This window comes from Callospermophilus lateralis, chromosome 3 (genome assembly GCF_048772815.1).
Source record: "Callospermophilus lateralis isolate mCalLat2 chromosome 3, mCalLat2.hap1, whole genome shotgun sequence".
Classification (NCBI taxonomy): Eukaryota; Metazoa; Chordata; class Mammalia; order Rodentia; family Sciuridae; genus Callospermophilus; species Callospermophilus lateralis.
This window is the reverse complement of record NC_135307.1, coordinates 69,961,898-69,979,718: the sequence shown is the minus strand read 5'-3', so window position 1 is coordinate 69,979,718 and position 17,821 is coordinate 69,961,898. Positions and strand designations below refer to the sequence as shown.

Below are 17,821 nucleotides of genomic sequence, written 5' to 3'. Positions count from 1 at the left end.
GCTAGGAATGTAGATCAGTGGTAAAGTGCCCCTAGGTTCTGTTCCTGGTACCAAAACAAACAAACAAACAAAATGAAACCAATCAACCAAACAACAACAACAACAACAAAAAACCCTTATAGTTGCTAACTAGAGATAGTCTCTATAATAGGATCAGGATACAAATAGTGCTATAAAGAAATGATAACTCAATGAATTAAAAAGTCACTGTGGTGAAGATTTGTTTTTTATTATCTACTCAAGATTTACATTAAACTGCACTTCATGACATTGTTTTCTTTCTGATTCAGTTTTCAACTTGACCAACAATGTGGATTTGGAAAACACCAAAAAGAAAATGGAACTATACCAGAAGGAAAACAAAGATATCATTCAGAAAAATAAGTTAAAGCTGGTTGGTTGCTATGTATTTTCTTTTTTCTTTTGTATTATGAACAATTGCTTTCACATGATACTTTAGAAGGCTGTCTTTCTATAATACCAGTTGTATTTATAAGGAATTGAATTGAAATTTATGTCAGAATACTAATATGTTATATAGGTATGTAGGTAGGGATGTACACATTACTGTAGCAAAAGCAATTTGACAGTGTTATGTGAAACTGTGCTTTCTTAAGAAAATAAATCCTTAAGGTAGGTGGTTGTAAATGCTAGTTTTATCTGTCTTTGTGATTCTCTGATAAGTATGTATTTGGATAATGGTCACAAAATAATGGAAGCTTATGTTTATCCTTGAACTTTAATTTCTTTTTCATCTAAAGCAGGGGATAGTAGAGAGAACTCAGACAGATATCGATGGAGATAAAGACACCATTTATTAGAAACTAAAACAAATTTATAGTTAAACTGGAGAAACAAATGTGTTACCTAAGCTTAACTTTGGTTTTTCTATTAGGTACTTTTTTTTTGGTTTGATTAATATAGTAATATTACCACATACAAAATTAATTTTGGTTTGCTTTGTTAATCTATATCAAAATTTGTTTTTAAATATTTTAGTAATTACAATTTATTATTAAAATTATTCTATAAAGGAAAAAGAATAACTTGCTCATAGATGCAGTTGTCTAATTTATAAAATTTAGCGATCATTTTTATCTTGCAACTTGACATTCTAGTTATGGGGGAAGGTAGAGGTTAATTACTTTTGACATACCTTCTTTACTAAAATGACACAAGTTTATTTGTATCATGTAGCTTTTATTTTGTGATTTGGAGGGGCTTCCTTATAATCTTACAGTGTTTCATTTAGATACTTCTTTCCTGCCATAAAATTCTCATGGAATTTCCCAGCTTAGCTTTCTTTAAAAGATACCTCAATAGTGGGAGGGCCTTCCTTTTTTTTTAATCCCATAGTTTTGAGCTAGGAAGTAATATTGAGAATTATAATGAAAGAATAATCTAATTCTAGAATGATTGTGTTTCTTTAAAGTAGGAATTTTTAATTATCTGGGAATATAGGTTATTGACTAAAACAGATAACTTTATTCATGCTTATTTCAATGAGATTATTTATACTGTTATTTTCTTCTGTATTAATGATTAACACATGGTTATGTTATAACTTTTTGTGAATAATTCATTTATTAATTGATTATCATTTATCATTTATTAATTGATCATTCTGTGCAGAGTATCATACTTGTTAGTCCTGCTTATATGAGAGTTTGGTATTGATACAAACATACAGATTCAGGACCACATTTTTTTTTTAGAATGGTGCTAGTTAATGTACATCATTGCTTGAACATGCCCTGAAGTGACCTATGGAGCATAAGCTAATTTATATGTCTTTTTCTAATCTGAGGTAGTAACTTGCTTGTGTCTCTGAATGTTGAATTCTCATTATTCCAAAAATATTAGAGATGTATGAAAAAAGAAAGGTACAAAGATCTCTTGCTTGATTAGGCACATAAAATGACTCATTTCTGATGGAGAAAATATTACTGAATTTTTTACTGAGCAGGTCTTATTTGTTGACATTTAACATCTGTGTAAGCATGGAAAAACTAAACTGTGGTCATCTAATCTTGAAATAAATCTTAGTTAAGATTAGCTTAATTTTCATTTTCAGTTTTCTAGATTCTCATGCATAGCAGAGATTGCTATGTAGAATGTCTAATAATTTGGCAAAAATTCATTTAAAAATATTTGTTACACATCTGGTAAGCATAGGGTATTATACAAAAATAAATATCCTCATTCTCAATGGATCAGGTAATTTCACAATATTTGGATCACTGTGAAAGAATTATATGCCTGTTATTAAGGGAGCAAAGAGTAGAGATACTTGATTTATTCTGTAAGACTGGGAAAGGCATTCCAAGAAAAATGCCTGAATAGACTTCTGAAGGACAAGTAGAAGTTACCCAGGTGAGGAAGTTGAGATGAGTGGGGTTAGGGAGGCTAGCACAACGACATTCCAGGGAGAAAGCAATCATAAGCAAAGGGAAGAAGGTATGGATAATCATGGAAAGTCCTGAGAGTTGTAAGTAATTATGTATTATCAAAGTCAAGAGAGAGACAGTTGAAACTGGAGGAATAGAAAAGACCTAGAACACATAAGAACTTCAGTTGTCTTTAGGTTTTAGTAGGTGAAATGGTCCGTCCCTGCCATCTCCATGAAAGGTTACTCAGAATACTCCAGTTGACATGACTATGGAATGAGGGATGGCCTGGGTTCTCATTTACTCAGTTCCTTCATTAGATTATCTTCAGACATCTGTTATTGGCAGCTTTTTTGTTATTGTAACAAAATGCCTGAAATAACTTAAGAAGAGGAAAGGTTATTTTGTACTCAGCTTTGAAGGACTCAGTTCATAATTGATTGGTCCCATTGCTTTTGTGCCTGTGGCAAGGTAGTATTTCATGGTGAGAGCATATGGCAAAGGAAACTGTTTACCTCAAGGAAGCTGGGAAGCAAAGAGAGAAAGAGGAGGGGCTAGATTCCAATATTCGCTTCAAGGGCATACCACCATATGACTGTAAGACTTCCAACTAGGTCACACCTCTTTAAGGTTCTGTTATCTCCCAATAGCACCAGGGACTGGGAATCAAGTATTGGTAACATCAAATATTGGTGTTTGGAGGACACTTACTGACACCATAGCAGCATCGTAGAGAATTCCCTGGATTTGTTAGAGAAATTCCTTAGAGATCTTCCCTTGCTATTAGAACTCTTGCTTTCTGTGGAGTCATATCATTATTTTCCTCATTCTGTTATCTTTCTTTTCGTTCTCTTGGGAACCTTTTCTTTCCTTCCTGTCTCTTAAATATAGGTTCTCATAGATTCCCTTTAGTGATTCTCTTTGAGTTATCCCTTTATGATAAGTACTCTCAAATATTTTTACAGCCAGTTGTTTTTTTTCCCCCTGAGCTCTTAAATGTAATGTATCCATATATATCTGTGGTATTAATAGTTATTTTTGTCTTGATGTATCATAGATACCTGTAATTCAGTATTTTCAGAACCTTTTTTTAATCTTTGCTTTCCAATTTCTTTAAGTGTTAAAAAGTTTTACTATATTTTGTATGGTAAGAACAGTTAATATTGTATCTATCATTTGAGCACTTGTATAATACACTTAAAAATTACACAGGTCTCTAAAACTTGTTCATGTTGTTTTATGAAACTTTAGGTCTGTTGGTTAGTAACTCTCCATTCCCACTCCCCAGCTCTTGACAATCACTATTTCACTCTTTGATTCTATGAAATTTCACTACTTTAGGTACCTCATATAAGGGGAATCAAAGTATTTGTCATGCTTGATATGATTTTAGTTTTCTTAAATTTATTAAGGTGTGTTTGGGTGACTTGTGATCCATGCAGAAAAAGTTTTGTGTGTGCTTGAGAATGACATATATTCTGCTGCTGTTGGGTTAAATGTTCATCTGTTTTGTCTATAATGTTCAAGTCCTGCGTTTACTTTTTGATCTTTTGTTTGGATGTTGCATTTATTATTGAAAGTAAGCTGTTGAGGTCTTTTACTGTCTGTATTGCTATTTATTTCTTCATTCAGTTGTCAGTGTTTGATTTATACATTTAGGTGCTCTGATGTTGAGTGCATATATGTTTAAAATTGTTACATCTTTCTATATGTTGGTCTTTTATCATTATAGAATGTCTTTCTTTGTCTCTTGTGACAGTTTTTGAATTAAGTAATTTTGCTTTGTCTCTTACAATGTTCTTTATCATAGTGAATCTCTCCAAATGTTCAGGCTGAACCTGGTTACTCTTTAGGTTTTGCTGATCATCAGTTTCTTACCATTTTTTAAATCTGGTTCCTCCTCTGATTCTATTATTATTTATTTAAGGATCTTATAATTTCTTATCTGGATTATTGGAATATACTTCTGACTAGTCTTTCTATTGTCAGTCTTGAACCCTGTTGATCCGTATTCCTTACTGTTTCTATTCATCTTTCTAAACCCATTCCTCAGGTTTTCTTAATGTCTTCTGGTTGCCTTAGTATGGTATATGTTCCTTTAGTGTGGTACAGTAGACCCTCTGCTTTCCTCTTCAGTTATATCTGAAGCTTTTTTTTTTTTCTCCCCTCATACTTCATGACTAGGCCTACGAAGCATCCTAGCTTCCAGCTTTTTTTCTTGTCTTTCCTCCTTTTTTCTCTTTGCTTACATGGCTATTTACTGTAAATGGCAGTAAATACCTACTGTTTGAAGTCCTTAGCTGGACTTCCATGTATTATTTTCCCAGAACTTTGTAACGGATTACCAAAAACTGGATGACTTACGACAGCAAGAATTTGTCTTTGCTCCATTATGGAAGTTAGAAATCTAAATTCAGGGTGTTAGTATTTTTCATGGTTCTAGAGGAGACTCCTGTTTTGCTGTTTCCAAGCTCAGGAATCTGCGAGCAATCTTTGTTATTCCTAGGTTTATAGATACATCACTCTAATCTTTGCCTTTCTCAGGTCTTCACAAGGTCTTCTTCCATGTTTGTCTTTGTCCAGATTTCTAGTATGACCTTATTTTAATTTGGTTATATCAGCAAAGATCTTATTTCTTTTTTTTTTTTTTAAAGAGAGAGGTGAGAGAGAGAGACAGACAGAATTTTTCATATTTATTTTTTAGTTTTTGGCGGACACAACATCTTTGTTTGTATGTGGTGCTAAGGATCGAACCCGGGCCACACGCATGCCAGGTGAGCGCGCTACCGCTTGAGCCACATCCCCAGCCCGAGATCTTATTTCTAAATGAGGTCACATTTATGGGTACCAGGAGTTAGGTCTCTGTATTAGTCAGGGTTCTCTAGAGGAACAGAATCAATAGGAAGTAAAATCATAAAAGGGGGATTTATTAGGTTGGTTGTCTTATGTGACCAGAAGCTGGATAGTCCACAATGGCTGTATACAGGCTGGAGAGCTGGGAAAACGAGTGGTTGCACAGTCCAAGAGGTTGAAGCCCCAGAACAAGAGGGATCAATGGTGCTACCCTAGTCCTAAACTGAAGGCTTCTGGAGAATCACTGGCAGAGTCCGCTTTGGAAGAGTGAAGGAGTGAGAGTCTGATATACTCAAATGATTGCAGCAGCAATCAAGAACCATTTCAAGAAGAATGGAGCTAGCATCTGCTGCTGCTTCCTTGTTCTTCCAACTTTTATTCTGTCCAAGCCCTCATCCTATTTGATAGTGCTGCCACGCTTACGGAGGATCTCCACTTCAATTGGCTATCCCTCATTGAAACACCCAAAAGCCCTTTAATCACCAGCCCTTCTTAATCCAATCAAGTTGACGATTCAAATTAACCATTACAGTCTCTAACATATCTTTATAGGGGATACAGTTGCACTCATAACACTGTGTATGAAACCTTTTCTTATTCTGCTGTTACTTCCAAGGAGAATTTATCTCACTGTCAGTTGTGTTCTCACTATATACCTGTGTACCTTACAAAAACTTGTCATTCTTAATTGCAAACACAAATACCTCCCATTTACTGTTAATATAACCTTTTTACATTTATTGCTATTTATGCTTCTTGAGTTGGAAGCCTGAGCTAGAGTAGAGACTTTGGTAGTAGAGGTGGAGAAGTTTGTAAGATGTGTGAGAGAATTCATAGAACTTAACAATTGATTTAATTTAAAGAGAATGAGGGAGTAGAGAGAGTAAACAAGGATGACTTTGAGATTGAATTGATTCAAGATATTGTTGTGCTCCTAGAAGAAATAAAAAATATAGGAGAACAGATACTTAAATTAGTTTTGCACATACTGAATTTAAAGTATATAAGTAGGGGCTGGGCTGTGGCTCAGCAGTAGGACACTTGCCTGGCACGTGTGAGGCACTGGGTTTGATTCTCAGCACTGTGTATTAATAAATAAAGGTCTATCAACAACTAAAAAATAAAGTATATAAAAAAACACTTTTTCTGCATGGGAACTTTTTTTTTTTGGTGGTGGTGGGGTAGTTTACCTAATATGTGAATTGAAAAAATAAAGATCATGTTAAATCCCTTAAAGTGAATGACTTTAAACTGTCTCTAATAATGGATAAATTAAAAAACCCTAATTGTTAAGTACAGTTGTTACAGTTCTGCTTCCTGGCTTAATGTTCTTCGTTTAAGTATTTGTATAGTGATATATGTCAGTCATTCTTTTTAATAGAAACATGTTCACATGAAATAAAAAGAATTCTAGTTCCTTCTAAGAAGATTGCTGCATTATTAAAAAATAAGTGCTTAGTTTGTTTTATGCTTGCAATAAATAAAGTATCAGGATGTGCTGTAGGATTGCTGTTGGTTGCTAAGTGTATTCCATAGCATATATAAATTTCTGTTTTAGACTCGTGAACAGGAAGAATTGGAGGAAGCTTTAGAGGTAGAACGGCAGGAAAATGAACAAAGAAGACTATTTATACAAAAAGAAGAACAACTGCAGCAGATTCTAAAAAGGAAAAATAAGCAGGCTTTTTTAGATGAACTGGTATGTATTAATATTACTTGTGATTAAAAAAATTAGTCTTCAGGATATACCTTTATTATTTATTGTGTTGGATAATGACATTTAAATGACATTTCCACAGTGTGCTCTGGTTTACATTTAGTTTAGGTGATTATTTGTTGATATCATTAAGTCTAATGCCGAATAAGAAATTATACTCTCCCCCAAATTAAAAAGAAAAACCAAACAAACCACTATCAACAGAATAACATTATTTTATAGTCATATTTCTGTGGGACGAAAATTCAAATGGGTCTCTGGGGCTATTCTCCTCCCATGTATTCTTAGGGCACCTCCCTAGGTGGTTTTTATAGCTGTGTAGTTGGGACTATAGGAGGGAATATTTTAAGAATAAAGAAATAGAGGCTGGTAATGTATTAAGAAGTAGAAGCGGGAGCTGAGGTTGTGGCTCAGTGGTAGAGTACTCACCTAGCATGTGCGAGGCCCTGGATTCGATCCTCAGCACCACATAAAAATAATAAATAAAATAAAGATATTGTATCCATCTACAACTAAAAAATAAATCTACGTAAAAAATAAGTAGAAGCTATTAATGTATTAAGACTTGGGTTGAGAAATTTGTGCAGGATCAATTTCATCATATTTATTAGTAAAAGAGAGCCCATTCAGTTTCAGGAGGAAGGGATATAGATCTTACTTCTGGTGGGAGGATTATGGCCATCTTTAATCTACATAGTACGTGCTTGGAAAAAAAATTCTCTCAAAATTTGGGACAGTATAAATTCATTTGATATCCAGTCTCTACCCCAAAGAGAGTTTAGCAATAAGAATCATGAAAATGACTATTATTTTATCTCACTCATATGCTAATTTATTTATATTCTCCCACCTGCCATGAAGGATTTGAAGTGATTTGCCTAAGATGTGGACATGGTACTATTTATGGGCCTTTAAAGAAGAACATTAAAATTCCTTTTCTTCCTTTAAAAAAAAAACACCTTTTTCATGACTCTCCATTTTATTTTCGGATGAGAGTAATATAAATGACATAAGGTAGGGGCTGGGGTTGTAGTTCAGTTGGCAGAGCACTTGCCTAGCACATGTGGGGCACTGGGGTTGATCCTCAGCACTACATAAAAATAAAATAAATAAAATAAAGGCATTGTGTCCATCTACTAGAAAAAGTATTTTAAAAAGATAAATGATATAAGGCAGTATATTCTTTTCTAATTAAATTTTACTGGTGCATTATAATTACATGTGATAGTGAGATCCTTTGTGATATGTTTGTATATGCATATAGTATAGATTGGTCTATTTCATTTCCCATTACCTTTCCTCTGTCTTCTCTCCTCCTTCCCCCAGCCCTCTTCCCTTGCTCTACTTGTCTCCCTTCTATTTTCATGAGGTCCTCTCTTCTAGCTTTCACATGTGAGAAAAAATATAGGATTCTTAAGTCTCTCAGTCTAAACAAGTATACTTTTCAGAGATTGTTTATATGTTTCTAAACTTACCAACTAAAGCACATTGTTTTTGTAGTATTTTTCCCTGGATTAATATTGATTTTTCTAGTAGCTCATTTTTGAATGTTGTGGCTTTGTGCTAAGGTTTGTAATAACTCTGGTTACTCTGATATAACTTGATTTCATATTTTATATGAGAAAACAATATTTTTGGAAGAAGTGTTGTTACAATATTGGTGGTTTCTAGCAATCAGCTCCGTAAGTAATTGTTGTTATAATAGAAATAATTAGTAAAGTTTGTGATGTGTTTTATAGATTTGATACTATAATATAGCTCTGATGCTTATAATCCTGTATAATATTGATAACATCCCAAACTAGAAGACCTTCCTCTCTAGGAAAGTCTTTTTATATTCTTCCCTTCCCATTTTTGTCCACATAATGAGTTATTTATTCAGTGTTAACACACTTATCACATCTAATTGATATGTTGTTATTCTATGGTGAGATAAATATATATGCATGTATTGTTACATTGTGCTTTTGTCCCCAAAAGCATCTAATCCAGTTAATCAGGAATAAAAAGGGAAAGCAAAATTACTTAATTTTAGAAATAGATGAGAAAGGAAAAATAAGAGATTAATGAGGTTTAGACAGAAAATGTTTATCATAAAATCCTATCTAATTTCTGTGAGTGGAATGTGAATATTGTTCTGAAAATGAGGGCAGAAGCATATAAAAATAGAATAATGGTGTTTTCCCTAGCAACTTTCATTAGTTCTTTCTTAAAGTTATTAAGTGGAAAGTATGGCTTTAGAAGCTGAAATGATACCTGTTGTGTTTTGCATTTTTGTAGATGTGTTTGGTAAGAAATTGAAAATTTTAAAGGATGAATTAGTAAATGTTAATTTTTATAGTTATTTTATTGAAAGATTCTTCCCCAATCATGTTATACAAAGAGGGAAGCACTTTTTTGGGGAATAATGCTTGTCTTTATAGATAGTTGAATTAATCCCAAGTATAGAAATTTGAGATTACATGAAAATATACTTTTAGTATTTTATGTCTCATTAATAGAAAGGGTTTTCAGATTTCATTTTGAAGTTAGCTAGCTTTGCATAGCAATCATTCTTGCATAATTTTTTGTCCTTAAAAGTACTAAAGTTTGCTGCCTCAATGAGCTGCTGTTGGCATGAAGCTCCCCTTTAATTCAGTGAGGCATGAAGTATGATGTGAAACTGCCAATGTACATTGTATATGATCTGGAGTTAATATTGGTTTTTGTGAGTCCTTCCCCCCACTTCCTGTTTTCTTCACCTGCAAGTCATTACCACACATACTTTGCTCACTATTTAGGTCATATAACATAGTGGTTAAATAATTCTTAGTAATTTGCTGAATTCATTAGTACAATTAATCACAACATATTGGTTTAGAATACCACTGTAGTTGGATTTCTGGTTTCCATTTTAAAATTTATTTTTAAAGATTCTTAATTACATTAATATTCAAATCTTTATTAATGTTTTCATTATAAATATTAACATAAATTTCTCATATCTTTTTGAGCCCTATTAAATAATGTATTTCTTCTTCTGTATGTGTTTATGTGTTAGATTTTATTAAGAAAATAGCTAGCATTGTATTTGTAAATATATCTAGCCTTGAATCTTAGCATTATTCCATGAACCTAATTTATACAAGTACTGCTTACTAAATTTTTTTCCCTCCTGTTTTTGAGTTTAGTTCTTGTGTCAAAAGCCACTTTTTAAACTTTTAAAGAGCAGTGGCATTACATTATACTCTATGTGACAGGATTTTAATGTTATGGTCTTAATGTTTATGGCTTAGCATTTGCCATAATATTGGCTAAAAAGTCCATTTATTTAATCCTAACTGTAAATTTAATTTTTTTTAATGGTTTGGAAAGAGATTTTTAATCAGGTCCTGTCTTATTAAATCTTTTTATATTCCCATTTGAAAATTTTCTTCAGTTTATGTCTTAAATTTTGTATGGGCTAATATTGTTGTCAAATGCAGTAGCTGATTTTTATTAGAAATATTGTTTGCCAGATGGCTTGCTTAAAGTCAGTTAAAATAATCTTTTAAAAATGCTCATTATGAAGCTTTTAATGAGTATTACAGGCAGTCTTATTAAAGTTTCTTTAAATATTAAACATTGTGCCTTTGGGCAGTTATAGGTTATGGAAACTTTCAATGCAAAATGTAATACTAAGAAGTATGAAGTAACTTGAAAGATGGAATTTACATGTTATATATTCCTCAGAGCATATATTTTTTACATAGTTTATTTTACCCTATAGATATTTTTTGTTGTCATGCATGATTCTAGTTTTAACACTCACAAAGGCTTTCATGCTTCAAGAGTTTTTAGTACTAAAGTAGAAAGAATTAAGTTAGATTTAAAGTAAATTCTATGCTTTAGTATTAAAATTAATTTTAGATACCTAGAATGTTTATTTTTATTCCTTTTATATGAATGTGAAACCAGGATTGAAGTAAACTGGCTTAATTAGCATTTTTTGAAGTGAACATGTTATCTTGCTTTCATAAATAAGTTTTGCTTTTTAGAATAAATATCAGTTGTGGATGAGCATATACTTTCATTTTGATTATAAGTTGGAGAGTAATGATTTAACTTTTTAGCCAAGATAATTTATATTTCCTCTGTTAGTTTCTACATATGAAAAGGTGGAATGGCTTTTAAAAGGCTTTTTAGGTCTTAGTCCAGTTAAAAAGTTTTTAATTTAAAATGCTTAATGGAAATCTAAAATAGCTTCAGGGATTCATAGTCCTGTTACTACTGCATTACTAATGCTTTGTTGTAGATATTCAAGCATATTCTTCTACAGTATTTCACTAACTCCTTCATTATTGCTAAAAGTAGGTCTCAATGATTTTCTCTCTTAATAAGGATACATTTTATAAGTAAAATTTGTATACTTCCATTAACTTTTTTTTTCTTTTTTTTTTTTATATTGAGGATTTAATCCAGGGAAGCTTTATCACTGAGCTACATCCCCAGTTCTTTTTTATTTTTTATTTAGGCTCTCACTAAGTTACTTAGGACTTCACTAAATTGTTGAAGCTGGCCTGAAACTTGCAGTCCTCCTGCCTTAGCCTCCCGAGGTGTTGAGATTACAGGCCGTATTTACTTTTAGAAGTCTTGAGATTACAGGCTGTATTTACTTTTAGAAGTCTGAGCCTCATGTTATTCCTCTTGCAAAGCACTTCTGTTACAAAATTGTGTTATGCCAACTTTATTCTAGGATACTCTTGAATTAAATTGCTTGTTATTTTGAATTACTTACACACTGGAACCTTAAATAATTGCTTTTATTATATTAGCTCCATTTGTGCCTAAAAAGTATTAAGTGGTATTGTGAAACATTAATTGTAGAGTTTCTTCAAAATTAAATTCTGGGTGGTGACTATTTTAAAAATCTGTACTCCCATACCCCTACCCGCCCCCCCCCCCTTTTTTTTTGCAGTGCTGGGGATCAAACTTAAGGGTCTCATTCATGTTCCAAGAAGTCTATGACTAGGCTATACCTCCAACCCTATCTATAGCCCATTTTAACAATATGTTTTCATAAATAACCTTGGTATAGGAGATAAGAATGTGTACCTTCGTATTTGTTTATAGATATGGAATATGTGTGTGTGTGTGTGTGTGTGTGTGTATGTGCATATGCATGTGCGCACACATGTATATGTGTGTCTGTGTTTATGTGTCACAGGAAGGGAAAAAAGATCACCTTCTCTCTAGACCTACCTCTGCATATGTTTCTAGGTTATTATTTAACTGACAAGTCAGAAAAAATTTGCATGTAACTTAGTTTAGATATTAGCTTTGTAGCACTTTAAACATGTAAGAAGTCTTCATGTGTAACAGGATAAATAACAGTACGTGTAAGAATCAGTCAGAGTTTTGCATGTTTTAATTAAATATGTGTGTGTGTGTAGATTTTTGTACATGTTGATCCTGGTTTATTATCAATATAAGATATTAAAAATGTTTATAATTTTGTTACTTAATTAAAAAAATTTAGATTTAATTTTTAAAAGTTAGTAAAGAAGAAAATAAAAATACATTTGATTGTACATACAATAGATCCATTGTGCAAAATAGAGCAAGGATCATTTCCAAACAGCCTTAGGTGAAATCTAATAGGAAACAATTTTAAATTGGTCTGAAATCTCTGGTAAAAAGAATGTGTCTTAGGTAAACATCTGATCTAAGTTATAGTACTTTGTACTACTCTTTTTGTGATTAGCTTCTTTTTTTTTTAATAAATACAGTTGGTGGCTAGATGAAATATGACCCTATTATATTGTCTTTAATGTGGATTTTATAAAAATACTTGTTTGCGGGTTATTTTGATTTATGAGTCTACAACAGCCTTTTCTTATTATGGAATGTTAATATTTTCTGTAAAGCGTTCTCCAGAAAGTGAATATTTAGTCCAATATCAAATACTTACAGAAAAGGCTTACTTTAAAAGTTTTGTTCCTGTTTAGTTTGTCCTTTTTAACTTTCATATTGAACTTGAACTTTTCTTATAGGAGAGTTCTGATCTCCCTGTTGCTCTGCTTTTGGCTCAGCATAAAGATAGATCCACCCAATTGGAAATGCAACTTGAGAAACCTAAACCTATAAAACCAGTGACATTTTCTACAGGCATCAAAATGGTAAGCCTTATTTTAATTGCTTATTTAAAAGATATTTTTTCAGAGATTATGCTTTATAATTCAATATTAATTTCTCAGTAAACGGAAAGGTACAGATGTTTAAGAACAATGTCTGATGTAGATTAGATGTTTGCAAATATGGACATGCACATTGTAAGGAAAGTGAATATTTAGCAAGTATAAACACAGTTTTATTGAGTGTGATATTAGATTTGTATTTTTTTTAATCTCGTAATTTAGGAAAATATTTTTTAAAAGAAAATGTTTAGTCTCATTAAGGAAGTATTTGATGATATAGAATAGGAAAACAAATATCAATTTGTATTTCTCTGCAAACAATTCTCTCTCTCTCTGTCTCCCTCTCTCTATATATGGATAGATAGATACTTTTTTAGAAGCCATTTTTAACTTCTAGATTGTTGCAAGGATAAACTAATTTGAAATTAAAAAAATATTTTAGCTATTCATTTGAAAGAAAGATTTTATTCGGTTATTTCTTTTGGAATTGTATGCTTTGTCATATTAGTTTTAATATGTGTTTAACATCCAGATTTTTGAGATAGAGCTATTGTAAAATATATAACTTTTATATTAGTGAATTATTTTAAAATAGTGAGTGTCATTATAGTAGTATAAAAATGTGGCAGCATTTTGAAATTGTAGTTAAGATAGTCAACTAATTTTGTAATACAGTAATTCTTCATGTATTTAGCATGTCTGTACACACAAATTCTGTGTAACATTTTTAGATTTTCCTCTTTTTCTCCAAATGTTTCCTTTAAAATATAAAACTAAACCAATCAAAGCTTGTAGGTTACTAACTTTTTGTGAAATGATTATAGGGTTTAATTTAATATTATACAGTATCAAATTTAGAGAATAACATTTCTTATTTAATCTTGCTATGCTAAGTTATCCTCTCTGTATTTTTCTTTCTTTTGCTACCATGGTCCCATTATTATTAACTCTTGAGCATTCTTTTATATTAAGACTTACAATCATTGTATTAAAATTATCAGTTCACCTGTCTCATTATCAATCTATAAGCTTCTAGAACTGACACCTAATAAGCTTTTCATGAATCTTGGCTAGAAGCCTAGGTAATTGAGTGAGGGATGGATGAACAAATAAATAGATAATTGATTAGAATAGTACCTGAGTTTATATATTACATCAACCCTTTAGTGAATTATAATGCATATATGGTTTTTTTTTTTTGATATTTTGCTCATTGAAACTATTTTTTTTAATTTCATGAGGTGGATTTTTTTTTTTTTTTTGCAAATGTCTAATGTAACATCAGGAAGCAGTAAAAATAATAGTAACATAAAATGTAGAATAGTTTTGCCATAGTTACTATTCTGTTAGTGAATGAGTGAAAAAATGTGTTAGATTATTAAATAAATACATTTCTTCGTCTCTTGGAAAGTATCTTGGGTACTTCTCTGTAGTCACTTAAAACCAAGTTGGCACATTCTTTTCTAGATGTACTCTGTCTGTAACTTACAACCAAACTGTGTTTTGCTTATGTTGTGGTTGTGGTCAGATTCTCTAATAAACTATGTAAGAACTCATGGAATGAAGAATTGAATTTTCACTTTTTTACCCTGGCATTACAATACTCAGGCTGATAGAGTTTGCAGATTTTTTGGTTGACATTTTTCATTATATGCCTGTATTTCAAAGCTATTGTTAATACATGCAATATTGAAATGGCTGAATTTAGCTGAAAACATTAGTCAAGTCAATGATTTTCAGTATGCAGTCCTATGCTTAGATGACACACAAAGCTGTACATTTCAGGTACATATCCTCTGTTATAAGTTGAGTGTGATTAGTGTATAGGAATCAGTATTTCAAAAATGTTATCAAAATACATTTCTTTTTAAAATTGATTTTATTTTTTAAATACATGGCAGTGAAATGCATTACAATTCTTATTATACATATAGAGCACAATTTTTCATATCACTGTTTGTATATAAAGTATGTTCACATCAATTCATGTCTTCATACATGTACTTTGGTTAATGATCTACATCACATTCCACCATCATTGTTAACCCCCTGCCCGCTCTCTTCCCCTCCCACCCCTCTGCCCTATCTAGAGTTCTATATTCCTCCCATGCTTCCCCTCCCTACCCCTCTAGGAGTCAGTCACCTTATATCAGAGAAAACATTTGGCATTTGTCTTTTTGGGATTGGCTAATTTCACTTAGCATTATCTTCTCCAAGGCCATCCATTTATCTGCAAATGCCATGATTTTATTCTCTTTTATTGCTGAGTAATATTCCATTGTGTATATATGACATTTTTTTAAATTAATTCATCTACTGAAGGGCATCTAGGTTGGTTCCACAGTTTAGCTATTATGAATTGTGCTGCTATAAACATTGATGTGGCTGTGTCCCTATAGTATGCTGTTTTTAAGTCCTTTGGGTCCTTGGTCTGTACTCAAAGTACATTTCTAATTAGAAATAATATTCTAATTTTTAAAGGCCAGGGTCTATTTTTCTTCGTTTGACCTCAACAGATAAGGTACATATATCATGCTTTTATCATTGAAGTTATTAATACATTGCTTCCATTTTTAACAAATGTATAGTAGCTGCTGCTATTTTCCAGTTCCCTTTCTTTTATTGTATATATAATACTGAAATAAGATCTGGCTTAATCTTACTAGAAGATGTAATAGTTCATCTTAAGTTTTTTGGAACTCTTTAAAATAATTTTTTTTTTAGTTGCTAACTACAGTAGTTTGAAAATCTATATGATTCAATAGTAAGTTGGCTTTACCTCCAAAAATGTATCCTGATTTCATCAATTTGTCCCCATCTCTGTTATCCTACGCTAGTTACCATCACGTCTTTCTTGGACTCCTGTGGTAATCTTCCATCTTATCTCTCTATTCTTCTTTATAATCTGTAATCTTTTTATGGTTCCCCAGATGGATTGATGATGGTAAATAAACAATGAAAAATATGAAAACATCACCTCCTTAATGTATTTCATTGCCTTTCCAATATATTTAGAATAAATTCCAGAATATTAATCAGTCACTTTCTCATCTGTAAGAACGTGATACTTGTACCGAAAGTGAATGGTGAAAATGAGTTAGCCAAGTAAAAATCCCAGTAGAGAAAAAAGCAATAGCAAAAAACTTAAGGTAAGAAACAGATGTATTAACAGGTAGTGTTAAACATTAAATTTTTCATTGTCCAAGCTAAAGTATCTTTCTCTTATCCCTACCCCTGTTATTTTATATCTTTTAACTCTTTAAAGCATATATCACTATTAGAAGGTATTTTATAGACACATTGTTTAATGTTTATCTTTACCATTAAATATAAACTCTGTGAACCTAGAGCAAGATGTGTTTCTAGCACCTAGAATAGTGTCATATACATCATGGTTCTTCTTGAAGTATTTTTGGATGAGTGAATGAATCCTACATATTAGGTTCATACTGAGTTTTTAGTCTGAAGATCTTGAAGTACTTTTCTTTATTCTGTTTGAGATGATGTAGCAAATGTATTTATTTGTGTATATTGAACTGTCTTTATATCACTGGAATAAATTCATAAATGCTATTGGATTTGGTTTGCCAGTATATATATATTTTTAAAAATTTGCCTCTATATTCATGAGGGACATTAGTATGTAATTTCCCTTTTTGTGTCTTTGTCTGGTTTTGGCATCAGGGTAATATTGGTTTTATAGAATGGTTTGGAAAAATTCCTCTTTTTTTTTTTTTTGAGAGAGAGAGAGAATGTTTTTTTTTTTGTAGATGGACACAACGAAATGCCTTTATTTTTATGTGGTGCTGAGAATCGAATCCGGGTCCCTCCTGTGCTAAGCGAGCACTCTACTGCTGAGCCACAATCCCAGCCCCTCTTTTTTTTCTTAAACACTTTTTTAAAAATAGTTTGAAAAGAATTGGTATACATTTGTCTTTAAAATTTTGTTAGAAATAGTAAGGAAGCCACCCAGTCCTGGGATATTCTTTTTTGAAATTTTATTAGGGATTTGATTTTATTGCTCATTAGTACTCTGTTTAGGTTTTTTCTATTCATTATTGGTTTTGGACACTGTAAGTTGGCAGTCTGTGTGGAGGGCTTTCCCGGAGGCCAGGACTACCACCTAAGTAGTCATTGGGCTAATTACAAGTACACTGGAGCAAGTTGGGCCTACCATTTCTTTGCTAAATTTTCTAGAAGGATGCCTGGCCACTTGTTGGACTGAGTGCAGGTGAATGTAGGTTGCCAACTGTCTTGTTTTCCCCTTTGTGCAATTATTCCTATTTCCTGAGGGGATCAGATGCTGTTTGGATTTTTAAGCTAAGATTTTTTTTGCTGATTTTAGCCTTCAAGCAATTGGGGTTTTGGTATTGTAACTATTGACATTAGCTTGCTAGAACACAGTAGAATACAATGGAAATATACCATGACTAGCCCCCAGTTGACAGAAACTCTAGCAGTCAGTCTGGTTTTAAAATGGCACCAAGTTGGGGTTGGGTGGTAGAGCACTTGCTTAGCATGTTTGAGGCACTGGGTTTGATTCTCAGCACTACATATCGATAAGTAAAATAAAGGTCCATTGACAACTAACTAACTAACTAACTAAATAAATAAATAAAAGGCATAGAGCCATGGCAGCTTGGTTATGGGGGTTGGGAGAGAGTATAACATGAACTTCTATTCTATGGCTGATGAATTCCATGTGACTC

At 32.2% G+C, this 17,821-nt stretch overlaps 1 protein-coding gene across 1 annotated transcript in view; it reads left to right on the top strand.

Moving 5' to 3' along the window:
* The window catches only part of Mnat1 (MNAT1 component of CDK activating kinase), a 221,933-nt gene that overhangs the window by 63,848 nt on the left and 140,264 nt on the right, over positions 1-17,821 (top strand). The window contains exons 4-6 of the mRNA XM_076850400.2: positions 291-394; positions 6,799-6,939; positions 12,969-13,094. Of these exons, the coding sequence (XP_076706515.1) occupies positions 291-394; positions 6,799-6,939; positions 12,969-13,094 (371 nt within the window). The remainder of the gene's footprint in view (positions 1-290; positions 395-6,798; positions 6,940-12,968; positions 13,095-17,821) is intronic.